At 39.0% G+C, this 18,733-nt stretch overlaps 1 protein-coding gene across 1 annotated transcript in view; it reads left to right on the forward strand.

The window, feature by feature from the left end:
- The first annotated feature begins 5,813 nt into the window (after positions 1-5,813).
- Positions 5,814-18,733, forward strand: part of RAD21 (RAD21 cohesin complex component) — a 30,286-nt gene continuing 17,366 nt past the window's right edge. Inside the window, exons 1-3 of the mRNA XM_045453855.1 lie at positions 5,814-5,998; positions 12,755-12,881; positions 14,005-14,179. Coding sequence (XP_045309811.1) covers positions 14,036-14,179 — 144 coding nt within the window. The 5' untranslated portion in view covers positions 5,814-5,998; positions 12,755-12,881; positions 14,005-14,035. The remainder of the gene's footprint in view (positions 5,999-12,754; positions 12,882-14,004; positions 14,180-18,733) is intronic.

An 18,733-nucleotide genomic window follows, 5' to 3' on the forward strand; every position in this document is an offset into this window, starting at 1 on the left:
TGTATCAGTGAGGATACCGCTGCAAATAACAGAAAAACAAAAATATCAAGACATGACTTTATTTCTAAGTTATAAGAAAGAAGCCTGAAGATGGACACTTGAGAGGTCACATGAGAGCTCTGTAAAGTTATCATGGGTCCAAACTTGTCCATCTCACTGCTCTACTATCCTTAGCATAACCCTTGTGCTCATGGTCCAAGATTACTGCTGGAGCACCAGCTATCACATCTACATTCCAAGCAGCAAAATGGAGGAAAAAGAAGTCTGGACTGCTTTTTTTTTTTTTAATGTTTATTTATTTTTGACAGAGAGAGAAACAGAGCATGAGTGGGGGAGAGGTATAGAGAGAGGGAAACACAGAATCCAAAGCAGGCTGCAGGCTCTGAGATATCAGCACAGAGCCCTATGTGGGGCTTGAACTCACAGACCATGAGATCATGACCTGAGCAGAAGTCAGACACTTAACCAACTGAGCCACTCAAGTGCCCCGGGCTGCTCCTTTTAAAGAAATCTTTTAGGAACACTCACATATCACTGAGTAGAACATATTCACTTGGCCACACCTACATGCAAGGGAGTTTGGGAAATGTAATGTTTTACCTGGGGTCATGTGCCAAACTAAAGGAAAAGGGAAAGATATTGGGAAGTAGTTCTCAGTTTAGCATGGAACTCAATATAGATCTTTATTCTATATCAATAGGAAAGAGAAAATTATCAGATCCAACTACAATAATATTAAAATAGTAACTATGATTTACTGAGCTAGATGCTTTAGTTCATCTTGGGCAATGAACACCACAGCCATGAGGCTATAGATACTATTTAGCCTAATTTTACAGATAAGAAAACTGAGTTTCAGAGAAGTTGAGCAACTTGCTGAAGGTCACACAGCTATGGAAAAGCCATGATATAAACCAAGGTCTACCTGATTCCAAAGTCTGTTCTGTAAAAATCTTTGCTCCTTGATATGGTTCGTGTACCAGCAGCCTCGGAATTACCTGGAATCTTGCCCCCCCCACCCCGCCCCCGCCAAAAAAAAAAAAAAAAAAAAAAAAAAAAAAGAAGCAAACAAACAAAAAATAGAATTTTTGGACCCCACCCTAAACTGCCAAATGCAAATCTGCAATTTAACAAGTTCCTGAGCTGTAAATCTATTAAAGTTGGACAAGCATCATTCCCTGCCATTCTGCCATAAATATATCAGACCTCACTGATAATAAAGTTTGCCTTTATTCTTTAGGGAAAGAATTTCAGTCAGTTATATTTTAGTGTGAGTTTATATAATAATGTTAATTCCTCACATAGGATTAGCAGATAGGGGAATAATTTCCAAATAACATGGAAATTACATTAGTTCAAATATGATTCCTTTCCCCAGCACATTAACTTTTTGCCCCCATCAAGTTAATGCAAAGCAATTAACACAGTTGAGCACCTAGCCACAGAAAGCACAAGACTGTACATCACTCCCAATCACTTCAAGTCAGTACTTGGCTCAGTTTAGCCACATGCTGTGTCTCTAAAGTGCTTACTGCTGGAGTTTCCTTTATCTCTGTGCATTTTGTCCTTGCCTCTTAACTTAGCAGCTCCCACCTTCCCTTTCACCCCTTCCATCAAGCCACCTTCCCCTTTTTAGGAAAAGTACTCTATTTACTATGTTACGTCTTTGATGAATGGTAACTTAGTATGTCTTTTTTAAGTTTGCAAGGATTTTTCATTAAGATGTTAACATTTTTGATAGTTGTATAGGAGTTAAGAGACCTACCCAGCTTAATTTTCTTCCAGTTTGCCCTATTATTTTTAGTAAGCAGTTTTGCTAAATGAAAGGAACAAAGTATATCGTGTTACAACAACACAAATGCCCACATTCTGCAATGATTAGAGAGGTTCAGAAGAAACACTATCCATCTACTTTTGGATAAATACCCATTATTCTCAAAGGTGCAGCACAATGCACAGAAGAGATGATGGGCTTGAAGACAGAAGAAATGCATTAAAATAGTCACTGACAAAAATCCCCAGCTAAAGGGTTAAAACTGCTCTCAGCATTGAAATGCAGTTAGTATGATGAAAGTTTCTGAGACAAGTCCAAGTGATTAACATAGGCCCCTACCCAGCTTCTGCTTTTGCAGCTTCACCTGGTCTCAACCTCAGTTCTTGACAAACTCACAGTCTCACCTGGCCCACAGACCTACAGCATCCCTGGGCCTGCTCTGGCCTCTGGTGATTTTTCTTTGCTGACCCCTACCTGTCTGATCAGACCTTTTGTACACTTGGACAGAGAGATTTGCAGCCCCTCTCCAGTGTACGATACTGACTCAAACCCATATGCTCAAAGCATGGGGCTGTGAATGAAATCTACCATTTCTGTGGCTCACAAAGCTCTCTCTCACACACACCCCATTACCCAGTCATTTACTTAATACCTCAGCACATTAAGAATTAATATTTCCATGTTTTGTCCTCAATCTTATATAATTTCTTATGTCTTCTTATATAATTTCTATGTCTCTTTATAATATTTTTGACTATGGTTGTCCTTAAAATGCATTCCCGCTTTGATCAAAATATTAAAGTCCCTTCTATTTTTAAATGTTTTTAAGCTTATTTATTTTGAGAGAGAGGGAGAAAGAGCGTGCACACACAGTGGGAAAAGGGTAGAGAGGAAAGACAGAACCCCAAGCAGGCTCCGCACCATTAGCACAGAACCGGAGGCAGGGCTCAAATTCACAAACCAAGTGATCCTGACCTGAGCCCAAGATCAAGAGGCAGACACTTAACCAACTGTGCCACCCAGGTGCCCCTCCAGTCCCTTTTAAAGATAAAATGGATATTGTTGACATTAGAGGAAAAGCCAGAATATACGATTGTTTTCCCGGTTACTTTCTGTCCATTTCTCTGCTTAGTCCAGAATCTTAACGAGACTATTCACTCTAGATTTTCTTAAATAAAGTTTAGAAGTTTCATGCAACAAATATTTTATACTTTGATTTTTTTATTTAAATAAAATTTTTAAAAATTCTGGTGCCACATGCTCAATACTCACCCATTACTAACATTGAAATACTCCTGAACATCTATCCATTTGCCTTATATCTCTCCTAATCGAATGCCTCCTACTTACCATATATATATTTTTATATTATAAAATAACCCTCCTTTTAAAATTTGGCAACTCAAAGGAATAAGTCTACAAAATTGTGTGTAAATCTTAAATAATTACCAATCAGTTGGTAATTTTTCTCTGTAACCATTTTTGTTTCACATTAAGTCTCAGTTGTGTGTGTATGCATGTGTGTTTGCATGTCATTGTGAAATAAAGAACACAGCTGCTTTCATAAACATATGCAGAACAGTGGCAGCCTCCAGTTCTTCAGACACTGATTGTCCCAAATCACACAAGTCATCAACTGAATAATCAGAAAAGGAAAACAGGATATTTTCAACCAAAGAAGATGAAAGCCGATTTAAATTGGTCCTGTCATGGTTTCAGTCAAACAAATCTACAGTTATTAAAATTAACATGCAGAATCATCAAATAAGTATTGCCAAGTAAAGGAGATAGTGACTGCAGCTAAATTCTATAACAAGAAAAGTTAACTTGACATTCTGGTACAAGGAGATCAATGAATATGTCGATAGGATGGGACTTTAAGCCAGAACAGAACATAAACCTTGGTCAAAAGAATCAAATTCAGCAGATTTAGGTGACTAGGGCTGTATGTGAAGAAACTATATAAAAATCCGTGAAAGGGAAGGTGGGCTTCGGTGGAGATCTAATGAGTATAAAAATGGTTCAAGAGGAAAGAAGTGATAGTACCTTGGCAATTCAGTACTGGAGGGAAAGTGGGAGCGGAAGAAAAGTGAGAGAAGAGAAGGGGAGAGGGGGAGAGAGAGAGACATTTTCAAATATGGATTACAAGATGGACATAGAGTATAGTTAAGAGGGACATTTAAGAGTATCCAGGTATTTTCAGTGTTCTTAAAACTTGAGTATCTGATAAATATTTGCCATACCTTGCTATTTCATTGCTCAGAAAGAAGGAACAAGAACAATAGCCACAATTTACTGAGTAATAACTCAGTTCCAAGCATTATGCTACATACTTTGAATATGTGATCTCATTTAATTCTTTCAACAATCATGAAAATTATTATCCCCATACAGGCGGTAATTGGTAGGGCCATTTTGTAAAGCCCTCAAATTTTGGGCAGGGAGGGGATTTATTTTACAGTAATAACATTACCCTAAGTAATACAGAAGATCAGGGTAGATTCTCTTGGGGAAATAACTGTGGAACTAAGATTGTGGAAGATTAAGAATTAGACTAAGGGCATGGTCTCATGGTTTGTGAGTTTCAGCCCCATGTCTGGCTCTGTGCTGACAGCACTGTTTAACTAAATAAACATTAAAAAAAGACTGGGGGTGGGGGGTGGAAATACAAGACTATTCTAAGCACAAGGAACAGCCAGTGCAAAATTCTTGAGGCAGGAGTACTCATAGTGCATTTGATGATTTTAAAAGTGGAGTGACTGGAGCACAGTGCAGGGGCGCAGGGGTGGTGCAGCGAGGAAGCTGGAGCAGGAGACAGGGCCTACATCAAGTATTCTGGCTAATAGCCTAAAAGCTATGTAAGAGTTTTTAAAGGGGAGGGGACTGTTCACACATGTGTTTTGCAAAGATTCTTTTGGCTGCATTGCAAGAAATTGATTAATTGAAGAAGAACGAGAGTGGAAGTGGAGAGACCAGTTAAAGAAGCCAATGAGAGAATAGCAACTTGGTGAAATGGACAACAAAAACAGAAGAAAACTAACCTTTATATAACCTTCCTCCATCTGCTCTATGTCAGTGTATGGCTACCCAGTCTAGACCATATAATCCTTATAAGTAAGTTCCAAACCAGAGGAATCATCTTTGCAACTCCCTCTACCACAACTCCATAAGGAATCAGTTACCATTTCCTATTGGTTTTATTTCCTTAAAAACAAAACAAAACACACACACACAAACCAACACAAATTACACTTGGTCATTTACTCTAGCCCTCTCCAATATGCCTGGATGGTCTTTCTAAAATGCAGAATCCTCCATCAGTGTCCATATACATGACTTTCTTTTTTTTTTTTCTTCTGTCCTTAGTTTGTTCTCTACCGCCACAGGACTTTTGTACATGCTGTTCTCTCTTCCTGGGACTCAACCTCCACATCCCAGCTGCAAAATTCCTCAAGAAAGACCTCTCTTCCACTCCCAACTGCCCTACTTTTGGGTCTCCTTGTATATTTGACTGTTTTTGTGCCACAGGCATGTCTAAAAATTTAAAAATCCCTCCCTAGCTATACTGAAAGCTTCATGGAGGCAGGTTCTATCTCTGTTGTACCCCAACTATCTATAAATCTAGGTTGACTGAACCCTTAGATTTTATGGAGCTTGCTTAAGGGTTTTATGTTACTTTCGTCGCTACAGAGCCATTAAAATGAGTTTTTGTGTCGTGGCAAACAACGATAGCTCTTCCCTCTAAAACAAGTGCAAGAATAAAGGTAAAAGCCAGGGATTCACTTCACTGGCAAGCACTGCGCGTGCGCCATCTGCCAGGTTCTCAACCCTTGAAGACGCTCTGGCCAGAAAATCACCTTAGCGCAGGCTTAGTTCGGGGCTGCACAACCAGAGGGCGGGGTCCAAAGAGGAGGAAATGGTCACTGCGCCTGCGTCCGCTCCTTCTGGGTCCTAGGCTGGCTGCGCAGGCGCATATGTACCATTTTGACCGTAAACATCCTGCCGATTTGAACCGAGGATTTGGGCGGCAGGAAGAGCCGCGGCGTAACGGCAGCCATCTTGTTTGTTTGAGTGAATCGGAAAGGAGGCGGTGGCTGTGGCGGCGGCGGGAGCTGCTCCGAAGCTACACCTCACAGGGGCTCCCCCCCCTTTCCCCGCCCCCTCCCCCGACCCTTTTCCCCTCCCCAGGCCACCCAGCCCGCCCAGCTCCCGGCGGAGTACAAGGTAAGATACTCGGCCGGCCCCTCTTATCCTCCGGCTCCCTCCCCCTACCCCTTCCCTGCCGTCCTGCCGTCTAGGAGCCGGGCTCGGGGAGGGGGGTTGGGGGGGGGAGCGAGGGAGGAAAGCACTCGCCGTATCCCGGGACGGTGGCCGTGCTGCCACCCTCCGAGCCCTGGAACGGCAGCGCCGCCTGCCCAGGCCGCTTTCCCCGGGCCCGCCCTCGGCCAGGACCCGCGCAACCTGGGCCCGCATCATCGCTTGTCTGGTAACAAATGGTTCTGGTCCGTTCCAAGACCGAAAAAGCCGTTACTCCTCCAGTCCCTCGGGAGCCACATCTCCCCGAGGAGGCAGAGGAAACCTTGGGTCCTGGAGGGAAAGGAGGAGGTTTGAACGAGCCCGCTCTGGGACTGGGCCGCCTACTCGGGCAAAAATGGCTGTCTAGGAAGACGCGGGACGCGGGGCGGGCGGCGGCGGCGGGTCGGCGCCCGCGGTGGCAGCTCGGTGGGGCAGCAACCGTCTGCCGAGCTTGGGTGCGAGGGGTCGGAGACGTGCGGGCACTGCCCTCGCGGGCGCTGTGGACCCATAGCACGGCGACGGGCCCCTCGCCAGGGATTGCTGCTGCTCCCCCTCCCCTTTTTTTAAGGAAATATTTTACGTTGGGAATATTACACACTGGACAGACCAATAGAAAACGAGACCAAGGGAAGTTGCTTCTGATTCTTAGGAAATTAGCATAATTGGTCCCCCCCACCCTACTTTTCTAATGATTAGGGATATTGAGTGTTTTGTTAATTGATATAGGGACGCTTTGGGAAGGTGGTTTCTGACAAATGCTTGGTGTCTTTCTTCTTTCTGAGAAAGTCTTTGCGATTGATCTGCTGTGATAGAGTGGGGTGACACTGTCTACTTGTGGTGCCAGACCTAGCGGCATTCTTTCAAATTTGAAAGAAGGAAACGCTGGAGGGTTTGTCTGCCCACCCTATGATTGTAACGCTGTCTTAAGGGTGCAAAACCGCGCTAGTGTTTTTAATGATTTCTGGTAAAGGCTTATGTCTGTCAGCTTTCTTTGCAAGCGAAGTTTAATATTTGCTCTCATAATGCTGTTTAGAATCCTCACTGAAATCCAGAAAAAAATTCTTTTTAAAAATGAATGCAAATGCCAATGAGCTGTGTGAATCGGCAGAATTTTAGAGACGGGCTGGAGAAGCTTTCCTAAGTTGTAGAGTCTTTAAATTTATTTTTGTTTTTAATGTTGGAGGCAATTTACAATTATTTTTAGAAAGACACTGATGAGGACATATACCGTAACCAGTGATTAAATTATTTAACAGTTCGTAAATTGTTGAGGTGACAGCAGTGCATAACTAATGGACATAGTGCTTTTCATAAACAAGTCAGAATTACATTGGTAAAGAGTAACCTTAATAACTTTTTTGTTTATAAAGACGACACATTTGTACACTCTACACTTGTTTTTCAGAGTGGTAGGTTTAAAGTATTCTTAAAATTATTTCTTTCCTGACGAATTTCTATTTATTGGAAGGCAAATATTCTGAAAAAATTTTATCTTTCATAGTTTGGTGCAGAAGGGAAATTTCTAATGTTTAAGAAATAAAGGTTTTGTGTATTTTGTTTAAATGTTGTGATGTCAGATTGTTAGGCATGATCATGCTTTTTATTTTCTGCTGTGAGATTTTTTTCAAATTTACTGTTTATTTACATCCCGGTAGGATTGTGCTAGTTTGCTGTTCTGTTTCATTCTCATAATCCTTTTTGGTTAACATCCTCATTTTATAGATGTGAAAGCTAAGACTCAGTTAAATAACTTTTAACCATTACAGAACAACTCAGGAGGGAGCTGAATTTGAATCTAGGACCTTTTGATTGTAAAATTGTTGTTCAAAGAATGTTAGTAGCAGAAGGGTGGGGAGCTCTAGGGTGCAGAGTTGGAAATAACTTCTGTTCCTGAGACAGCCCCCAAACCTCCAGAGATCATCACATTCTTATCTGAGTTTTAGGTATAGATGTTTTCCAAGGTTAGTAAATCACTGAATTTCAACCTTCCAGGTTTTTATAGTTTGTGAAAATGAACCACACAGACTAAGCAGCTTGTTAGTTAATGGCAAAGCAGGATTGTGTCTTGACTTACAATATAATAGTTTTTACTTTGGTTGATATTTGTGTATGTTCCAAGTTAAAGTCGAACGGTACAAAAAGATAGGTGTCCCTTTCCCAGCAGACCCGCTTTCCAAAGGTAACCAGTGTCATCAGTTTCATTTGTACACCACAGATAATTTATGTAAGTGCATTAAATATATCTTACAGAGAGAGCCTTCCTTTAAAGAGTACATATATGTATATCATTGTTTAAGTCTGCATGGAATTCTGTTATATGGCTGTTATTAATTTGTTAAAAGTCACTAATTAGCATCCAGGTAAATTATTTCTAATGTTTTGCTGTTAAAAGACATGCTGGCAAGGCAACACAGTGTTGCGTTAGAGGTGTGAGCTCTGAAATTTAAGTTTTACTTGCATTAAATGCTAATGACCTTTGGCACATTGTCCATTTTCTCTGTTTCCTCATCTGTAAAATGGGCTGGTGCTTACCTCATATGACTGTCGTTAAAAGGATGGACACATCAGTTTTTAACATTTTTTGTTGTTATTATATATCTCAAGGTATGCCATTGGCATTATTACTGGAAGTGCAGCTTCTATTTTGAGTGTTTGAGATTTTCATGAGATGTTGGCAAATTGCCCTTAAAAGAGGTTATCCCAATTTATACAACCATTGTCCTGCCCTGCTTTCTAACAGATGAGTGAAATATCATAATGACTAATATCATGGTAGAAACATTGCTTCTACATTGTAGAAACAAGGCTGTAATTTGCCTTTTTTTGTAAGATCATAAATTGTCATTTTTTCCATTTCTAAATATGTGCAAAAATACTGATTTGTCATTTCACTTTAGACTTAAATTACTTTTTAGGCTATATTGAAAAAAGTTTGCTGCTTTAGAAAAAAATGAGAAATCCTGAAATTGAGTAAGCTATCCTCTCAGACCAAATACAGGCTTTATGCTAAGATCTTTTACAAAGGATTAACAGACTTAGAATTTTCAACATTTACAGAGATTAACCAACTTTTTTTTTTTAATTAAAGTATGGTAATACTAAGAAAAAAGATTGTTCAAAAGATTGTACTTTATTTAGATATAAGCCAGTTGTTGATCTACCACTGTGCTTGAGACGTCCTATAGTTATTAGGGTGATTTCCTCTTGCTAATTGTTTCCCAGAATAACTTTCGCACCACTTTGCTTTAGTTACCCCATCCCATGCCAAGAAAGCATCTATTTAGGAATCTTTGCCTCCACATAACTGGGATATTTTAGGCATGGTACTCTGACTAGCAGCTTAAGTCCTGGCCATGAGTTACTACTGACACCTGTTGAAAAGTGCCAGTAGTTTTAATTTCTAAAGTTTCCAGAATTTTTTACATATGTCAATTATGAGATCACTTGGTGTATCTCATTTCCTTATTCATTAAGCACGTATTTAGTAGTTGTTATGCAGCAGGCGGTGTTCTAAAATCTAAATATTAAGGAGATATTTGTTTGGAATACAGTTGTCTTCTATAGTGAAAATTGGGACTTCTTGTGTATGACAGCAACTGTATTTCTAAGAACACATTGCCATATTGGATTTCTACAAAATCCTGTAGACTTTATTTATAGCGCTGTAGAGGCAGCTTAATTTTCAGGCTAACAAACATTAAGGCTTAAAGTAAAAGCATTGCTTTGCAACATAGGCTCTCTTTGATTATGGGAAGCATATTTGGAAATATAAAATACTGCTGAGCAGGATATAAGATACACTTGAGGAGTTAGTGTTTAATTCTGTCGTAGAGTGTTTAATCTGAATTCTTCCTACTTTTCACATTCCTTAGTCACATTTAAGAGAGTTCACAACATTGGGCAGTTGATGAAGCCTGTTTTTGTTTTTTGTTTTTTGTTTTCCTTTGAAACAGTTTTCCTAGTGTGAATTAATAATGATCCTCTGGACACATCTGGTTCAGCGATTGAAAATTTCAGGACCCTTTGCCATTAAGTAATAGAAAAATGGAAAGGAGGCAAACCTGACTGAATTACTCCTGCACCACCACCCTCCATCCTTTCAAACTTTTTTGACAGGCATGAAATCTCTTGCCTATAATATGTTTAACTAATATATATTTCCTGTACAACACTGGAAAGAATGGATACAGTTGTTAATTCAAAATACAATAAGCAAAATTCTCATAAAATTTACAGATTCTCATTTTAAAATTTACAGTCTCTGCAAAAACTTGAAAATTTAGAGTTAACTTACTCTGGATATTTTTTTTAAGCTAATTCTAAATTTTACATTCCCACTGGCAGTGTATAAGAGGTGAAGCTTCTCTGTATCCTCACCCGCCTTTGATGTTGCCATTATTTTTTATTTTACGTTTTAATAATGTGCAGTAATATCTCGTGGGTCTAAATTTGCATTTTCTTAATGACTGGTGATGTTGAACATCTTTTCTTGTTCTTATTTACCTTTGGTATATCCTTTTCCGTGAAATTTCTCTTCATTTCTTTTGCCCATTTTCCAATTAGATTTTTTAAACTTTATTTTGAGAGAGAGTGCTTGAGTGCACATGTGCAAGTGGGGGAGGGGCAAAGAGAGGGGGAGAGAATCACAAGCAGGCTCCAGGGTGTCAGTGCAGAGCCTATGCGGGGCTCCAACTCAGGAAACTCTGAGATCATGACCTGAGCCGAAACCAAGAGTCAGACGCTTAACTGACTGAGCCACCCAGGCACCTCTCTAATTAGAGTTTTTTACTTGTGTTTTTAGAATTCTTTATTCTGGATCTAGGTTCCTGTCAGATATGTCATTTTCAATTTTTTCCCCATTTTGTATCTTTGCATTCTCAGTGAACTCTTTTATATAACAAAATTTCTTAATTTGATAAAGGCCAATTTATTGCCTTTTTTTCCTTTATGGGACATGTTTTTGGTGTCCTGTCTAAAAATTCTTCCCAAGGTTTAGGTACTAAAGATTTTCCCCTCTGGTTTTTTTTTTTTTGTTTTTTTTTTGTTTTTTTTTTTTTTTTTAATTTTTTTTCAACGTTTATTTATTTTTGGGACAGAGAGAGACAGAGCATGAATGGGGGAGGGGCAGAGAGAGAGGGAGACACAGAATCAGAAACAGGCTCCAGGCTCTGAGCCATCAGCCCAGAGCCTGACGCGGGGCTCGAACTCACGGACCGCGAGATCGTGACCTGGCTGAAGTCGGACGCTTAACCGACTGCGCCACCCAGGCGCCCCCCCTCTGGTTTTTTCTAAAAATTTTATAGTTTTACATTTAAGTCTGTGATTTATTTTAAATTACTTTTTTTTTTTAAGCTTACTTATTTTGAGAGGGACAGCAGGGGCAGAGAGAGAGTCTAGAGAATCCCAAGCAGGCTCTGCATAGCCAGCTTGCAGTCATGTGCAGAGCCCAATGTGGGGGCCAGACCCATGAAGCCATGAGATCATGACCTGAGCCAAAATCGAGCATTGGACCTCAGCCAACTGAGCCACCCAGGCACCCCTGAATTACTGTTTATATAATGCATGAGGTTTGGTCAAGATTCATATTTTGTGGATGATATCCAATCACCATTTGCTGAAAAGACTGTCCTTTCCCTTTTGTCAAGCTTCTTCATCTTTGTGAAAAATCAGTTGGAGTTATTTATGTGGATTTATTTCTGGGTTTCTGTCCTGTTTCATTGGTGTGTGTGTGTGTGTGTGTGTGTGTGTGTGTGTGTGTGTGTGTTTTCTGCCACACAATGTTGACTATTGTAGCTGTTAGGTAAATCTCGAAATTGGTTAGACAAATTCATCCCACTGTATTCTTTTTTAAAAAAGTAGTTTTAGCTATTCTCGTTCCTTTGCCTTTCCAAAGAAATGTTACAAAAATCTTGTCAATGCTATAAAAAAAAAAAAAAAAAACTCAAAAGGATTTCAATAGGCATGATGTTAAAGTTTCTTTTGAAACTAAACATACAGGGGCACCTGGGTGGCTCAGTTCAGCATCCCACTCTTGATTTCAGCTCAGGTCATTGATCTCATAGTTCCGGGGATCAAGCCCCACATTGGGCTCTGTGCTGACACCCTGGAGCCTGCTTGGGATTCTCTCTCTCCTTCTCTCTCTGCCCGTGTCCCGCTTGCATGCACATGCATGTGCTCTCTCAAAATAAACATGAAAAAAATAAATAAACATACACTTGTCGTGCTACCCAGCAATCATACTTCAGGACTTTTGCCCCAGAGAAATGAAAACTCTGTTCACCAAAAGTCTATATGCACAGGTGTTTATAGCAGCTTTATTTGAAACAGCCTCAAACTGGAAACAACCAAACGTCCTTCAATAGGTGATTGACAAAGCAAATAGTGTTGTACCTCTCTATCCCATGGAATGCTACTCAGTGATCAAAAGGAACATACTATTGATAACTTGCAACAACTTGGGTGGATCTCAAAAAGAGTGTTAGACTGCTGAATCCAAAAAGTCACATACTATATGATTCTACTTATATGACCTTCTCAAAATGACCAAGTTAGAGATGAAAAACAGAGTGGTGGTTGCTGGGACTTAGGAATGGTAGAGAAGAAGGAATGGGGGTGACAATTAAAAAGGATAGAGAGGAAGAGCTTTGTGTCGATGAACTAGTTTTGTATCTTATTCACTTGCAGTGGTGGTTACACAAATCTGCACATGTGATAAAATGGCATAGAACTATACATACACTTGCACCAATGTCAGTGTCCTGGTTTTGATACTGTATGTGAGATGTCACCATTGGGGGAAACTGGTTAAAGGGTAAGTGGGACCTCTCTACTATTTCTGGGACTCCTGTGAACCTATAGTTATTTCAAGAGAAAAAATGTTATAAAAATGTTTATGTACTTTTCATGTGCTATGGGTGTGCTTGAGTTTATTTCTGTAAAAACATGACTTGTATATCTTATTGTAGTCATAGACATTTTAAAAAAAGAAATTCATCTGGTGAAATAGATTTTTTTTAATCTTCTATGTAAGGGTAAATAAAGGAAATATCAACACAGGAAATGAAGGAAACATACACAGTTAATATACTCTATAAACTGGATTTTTTTAGGGTGCCTTTTTTTTTCCTTCTGTATCAACACATAGCTTGCTAAAAGAAAAATGTGCACTTGTATTTCCACTAAGACTATCTCAGTCATAAGATAAATGTTACGCTGTATCATTGTCCTGATACAATATCCTGTTAGTGTTTAAATTATAATTGGACAAGTGCTTTTCAAGTTCTTGAGTTGGAAAAACTATATATATAATGCTTTTTTAAGCCTCAGCTTTTCTAAACTACTCACCTGTAAAGGTGGACCAACCCACCTACTTTTATCTGGTACAGTATGAAATACTTGTTAGCACAGTACTTGTCATGAGGTAGCAATTATCCTATAAAGCATCTAGCTGAGAATCCATTGTTAATGGGGTTCTAAAAATGGAAATTTACACACTGTTTAATATCTGTTCCTGAGTATTCTTAGACATACTTTTCTTGCAATAAAGATTTTTTTTTTTTTTTTTTTGGCCAGAGGCAGACTCTTTTCCACAGTCAGTGATCAGGGTAGGAATGGAATGAACACTTGATGGAACTTCAAAATGGAAAAGAGTTTTCTGGTGACAATTTTTACTTTAAAAAAAAATGGCCCTTTTATGTTGGGTATGAAAATGATTTGACTCTTTTGTCCCTTTTCAGCTGCTATTTTGGGGTCTTTTTCTTGCCCTCTCAAAACTAACACAGTAGATTGTTTTCATAAATGCATACTGTACTTTCTTCCACCTTTCATGATTCCATATTAAAAAGAATAGGAAACTTTTATTTTCATATTTCTTCTATGTCTTGATAAATGTTTGTTTTCATATGGTAGTTATATTAACTTTTTTTCCCTTTCAGATTTCCTCCTGTTTCATAATCAGCCGGAACAATGTTCTACGCACATTTTGTCCTCAGTAAGAGAGGGCCTCTGGCCAAAATTTGGCTAGCGGCCCATTGGGATAAGAAGCTAACCAAAGCCCATGTGTTTGAGTGTAATTTAGAGAGCAGTGTGGAGAGTATCATCTCACCAAAGGTATGTTTGTTGTTGATATTTTTATTCACTTTGTCGATTGTTTATTGATATGTGAAACAATTCTGTAAAACAGCTTTTTAGGTTTACGTCTTCTTTGGAGGCAAAGAAAAATTTCTAGATTACCCAGAGTTCCAGTTTGGTATGCTATTCCCTTTAAAAATTCTGTAAGTGCACAGATCTTTTCATTTGCCTGTTTTCATGGTAGATCAGCGTGAGATCAGGCACTACCCAAATATATTTCTAGATGTTTTTGTACTTAAACATGTGTATAGGTGGTTCTAATTTGGGAATTTATAAAATATTCAAAATAAGGACCCTTTAGAAACTGTTGTAGGGATCAGATCTAATTATCGTAGCCATCTAGTAAATAGTATCCATAACTCTTGTACCTCCTCAGCTCCACAGGCCTACTTGCTGTTTCTTAAAGATATCAAGCTTTTTCCCTGTCTCAGAACTTTTATACTTGCTGTGCTCTTCTCCAAAATATTTAATTATTGTGTGTCTCCCACTAGCATGGAAGCCTCATGAATGTCCTTACCTTATCTGCCTTGTTTACGGCTCTGTTCCTAGAGGAGCTTTTATTAACATCCTGTGAAACTGTTCTGAGGCAGTGGTTTTTACCCTTGGATTTCACAAACAGTGTAACTAGAGATAATCCATGTTTTTTTGTGTTGCCAAGAAAGGACCTTTACAACATACACAATTACATGAATTAACATCATTAACACTTTGTTGAGAAACAGATAACGTTGACTTCAAAATGTATAAGGACTAATCTCAAAGGAAAAGTCCTTAAATATGATACAACACACACACGTTACATCTGTGTTTTAAGGTCCTTTTGTGGACCTTGTATTAACCCATATGCGCTCTAGTTGTCCTGTCGAGAAAATAGTCCAGATACAACTGTCTGGACCACATTGAGAGCTACTCTTAGAATTGGCAGTTTGGATGATGCTGGCTGCCATGATGTGTTAAATAAATAAGGGTAGTTCTTTATTGCTGAAGAAGCAAGGGGATCTGAGATGAATAAAGCTGGGATCTAGAAAAGACTTGTTCAGAAAAGTCGTGTGGGAGAGGATATGTTTTAGGAGAGAAAAGTGAAAGTTTATATGTGTAATGAGAGCTAAATTACAGAGTTTCCACTTGTCTACAGAATTTTGGCTGGTTTTAGAGTTAAATTTGGTGGCATTTATTGGTTTTAAGGAAATTTCTATCATATTATTTCTAAGATGTAAAGTGAAAAATTATAAAATGAAAAGTTTACTAATCCTTTTGGCCCCAAGGATTTAACATAAAAGATTATAGACCTGTAATTCATTGTTTCGATTATACATGATTTATTTTACCAGTGTCTTTTTTAGATAATCTATAATTTTTCCTAATTTTTTGAATTTTAATTCCACTGGTCCTGTACTGCGCAACCATTAAAATTACAAAGATTTTTCTACTTGGTAGGACTACAGGTTTATTTTCCTCTTTTTAAAAAATAACCATTGAATAAACATTGCTTGCAAAATCTTTTGGTCACATCTGTGGGCTTTTTGTTGTTGTTGTTGTTCATTTTTGAGAAAACACGAACCTGGAAGGGGCAGAGAGAGAGAGGGAGACACAGAATCTGAAGCCGGCTCCAGGCTCCGAGCTGTTAGCACAGAGCCATACAAGGTACTTGAACTCACAAACCATGAGATCATGACCTGAGCCGAAGTTGGATGCTTAACCGACTGAGCCACCCAGATGCCCCCCTCTTTTTTTTTAACTCAAGATTGTTTACTATGTGAGGTTAGGATACATCAAAACCAGTCTTGCATTTTCATTGATCTTTTGTTCCCATCTGTAAGTTTTTCCTTAGTGTTGATGTTTAGGAAGATAAATGATGGGCCAGGTGGTATATTTCTGATATGCATTAATAGTTTGCTCTGTGGGGAGGTAGTACCAGTTTGCACTGCTGGTCTAATTGTATGAGAATATGAGGTTTTCTACTTTTTTATAGGTATGCTTACTGAGGGAAGTGAATGAAAAAAGGAGAAGTTGAGCTCTTTTCTTGAAATTGATATGTGTGACTAATCTTTAACACCCATAAGCAAATATTGAGGGTGATTTGGCTTAAAAGGATAACATTTTTTCATAGTATGTGCAGAGTACTTTGTACACCTTTAGGGACACTACAAAAGAATACAAGATAATCTGATATGTGAAGGTATGTAGCAGTTGCCACAAAGTAAGGCATACAGTTCAAGAATAATGTAAAAAACTGTGGAGGGTGTGAGAAAGAACAACTTACTTTAAAAACCATTTCTAAGTGGGTTTTTTTTCAATGTTTATTTTGAGAGAGCATGTGTGAGTTGGGGAGGGGCAGAGCAAAGGAGAGAGAATTCCAGGCAGGCTCAGCCCTGTCAGCCCAGAGCCTGATGTGGGCTCTGACTCATGAACCTCAGGAACCAAACTGTGAGATCATGACCCGAGTCAAAATCAGGAGTTGGATGCTCAACCGATTGAGCCACTTAGGCACCCGTCTAAGTGGGTTTTTATGATTGATCTTGTTTTATTTTGATAGAATATATATTTCCACAGGTGTACTAACTCAAAAATGTCTGTTGTTTGCTCTTGTGCAGTTCTTGTGAGGGATTTTAGAACAAGCGTCAGACATACAGCTCAGTTGTAACCGTGTGGCTTCTGCCCCCTCACGATACTCCTCTGTTTGAACAGCCACTGGTAGCCTCTGTAGAGCTTTCCCTGGGTACATAACCTGTGTTCCATATTACACCTATACTCTTAACATGGGCTAGCTCAACAGCAAAAAGGGCCATGCTTCATATTACCTACTTCTTTGCTAAACTCTGAACCAAACTCATCCAGAAAGAAATCTTTTGCCCAAACACCACCTTTTTAAAAAGTTTCCAACTCTTTACAAGATAATGGCATGCAGTGGGTTTTAATTTTAAATCCTTCCTCCTTTCTTAGGTAAAGGTGCAGTCAATATTAAATTTTCTAAGACCACATCAGAAAAGTAGATTCTTTCTTTCCAAGAACAGTGTTTTAATTGGGTCTTTTCATATCAAGGATAAGTCCTGGATTTGATCACAAATTTTTAATTTTAGATATACTAAGAATAGCAGTAACTTTCGTAATTTATGTTGTAAGTCATGTGAAATTGCCATAAAGACAGAGCCTGAGAGTCCTTGTAAATGGAATCCTAGGCTACTATAGACAGTACATATATAACTGAGAAATACAGTGTTTCATTTTATAAGTAACATAACATTTTATGAGTAACATTTTATAAGTAACATAAATAACATACTAATTATATTTGAAGCAAATGATTAACAGCTTTCTTTGCTACCTTAGAATTTGAGATCTGTGGTATGATTTGGAAAATAATCCGGGAAAGTTTGAGTTCATGTTGTCTTGTTCTCAAAAACTTTTCCATATTCTAGCTAGAGGAATTGTGAATCATGCTGTTTAGTTGGGTGTTTACTGCGCTTTCTTTTCCCAACTACTGCATCTCATCCCACACAAGCATTGATTGAGATCTACCTTGAAAGGAAAAAAAAAAAAAAAACAGGCTGAAGAGTGTATTTTCTTTTTTTTTTTTTTCAACGTTTATTTATTTTTGGGACAGAGAGAGACAGAGCATGAACGGGGGAGGGGCAGAGAGAGAGGGAGACACAGAATCGGAGGAAATAGGCTCCAGGCTCCGAGCCATCAGCCCAGAGCCTGACGCGGGGCTCGAACACACGGACTGCGAGATCGTGACCTGGCTGAAGTCGGATGCTTAACCGACTGCGCCACCCAGGTGCCCCTGAAAAGTGTATTTTCTTGTAAACAACAAAAAAAAATGATGGGTTACCATTACCGTTCAACTGTTGTTATGCCTTCCAGTCAACCAATAAACTCAGTGAAAAAGGTCTTAAACAGTGAGGAAATTAACAGTCACTTAATTAGAAGCTTAGAGATAGGAAGATTCAGGTTTAGTTGAGTTCATTCAATGATGTCATTCATCTAAGGACTCACCAGTCTCCTGTTGGCTTCTTGTTCTTGTACTTACAGCCTCATGACTACAAGCAGCTCCAAACCCCACTGCTCACAACACAGGAGGGAAAAAAGAGGGAGGCGTTCTTTTTCTTATTGGGAAAATCTCTCTCAGAAGCTGACATACTTTATACTGTTTCTTGTTGGTTAAACTGGGTTATGTGCCCACTCAAAAAGCATTAGCAAAGAGGAAAGAGACAGTTCTTCAAGGCTGAGAACATTCACTCCCCGGACAAAATGGAGTTCAGCTAGCTAGCAAGGAGCAATGGCTCTGGATTGGCAAACAAAAGCGCCACACATTCCTTAATGTGCTTATGATGGCAGTCTGTGGGATGCCTTGGTACCTGCTGCATAGCTACCTTTGTGTCTGTGTTCACTCATGAATTACTGATAGTCTAGTCCTGGTCAGTACAGATACTCGAAATTTACAGGTAAAGGCACAAGTAAAATAATTATAGGTGATTTATAAGGTAACTTCAAATAAATGATTAAAAGTATGAAGAGAGAAAGTGAAAACTG

Source organism: Leopardus geoffroyi, chromosome C3 (assembly GCF_018350155.1).
Source record: "Leopardus geoffroyi isolate Oge1 chromosome C3, O.geoffroyi_Oge1_pat1.0, whole genome shotgun sequence".
Lineage (NCBI taxonomy): Eukaryota > Metazoa > Chordata > Mammalia > Carnivora > Felidae > Leopardus > Leopardus geoffroyi.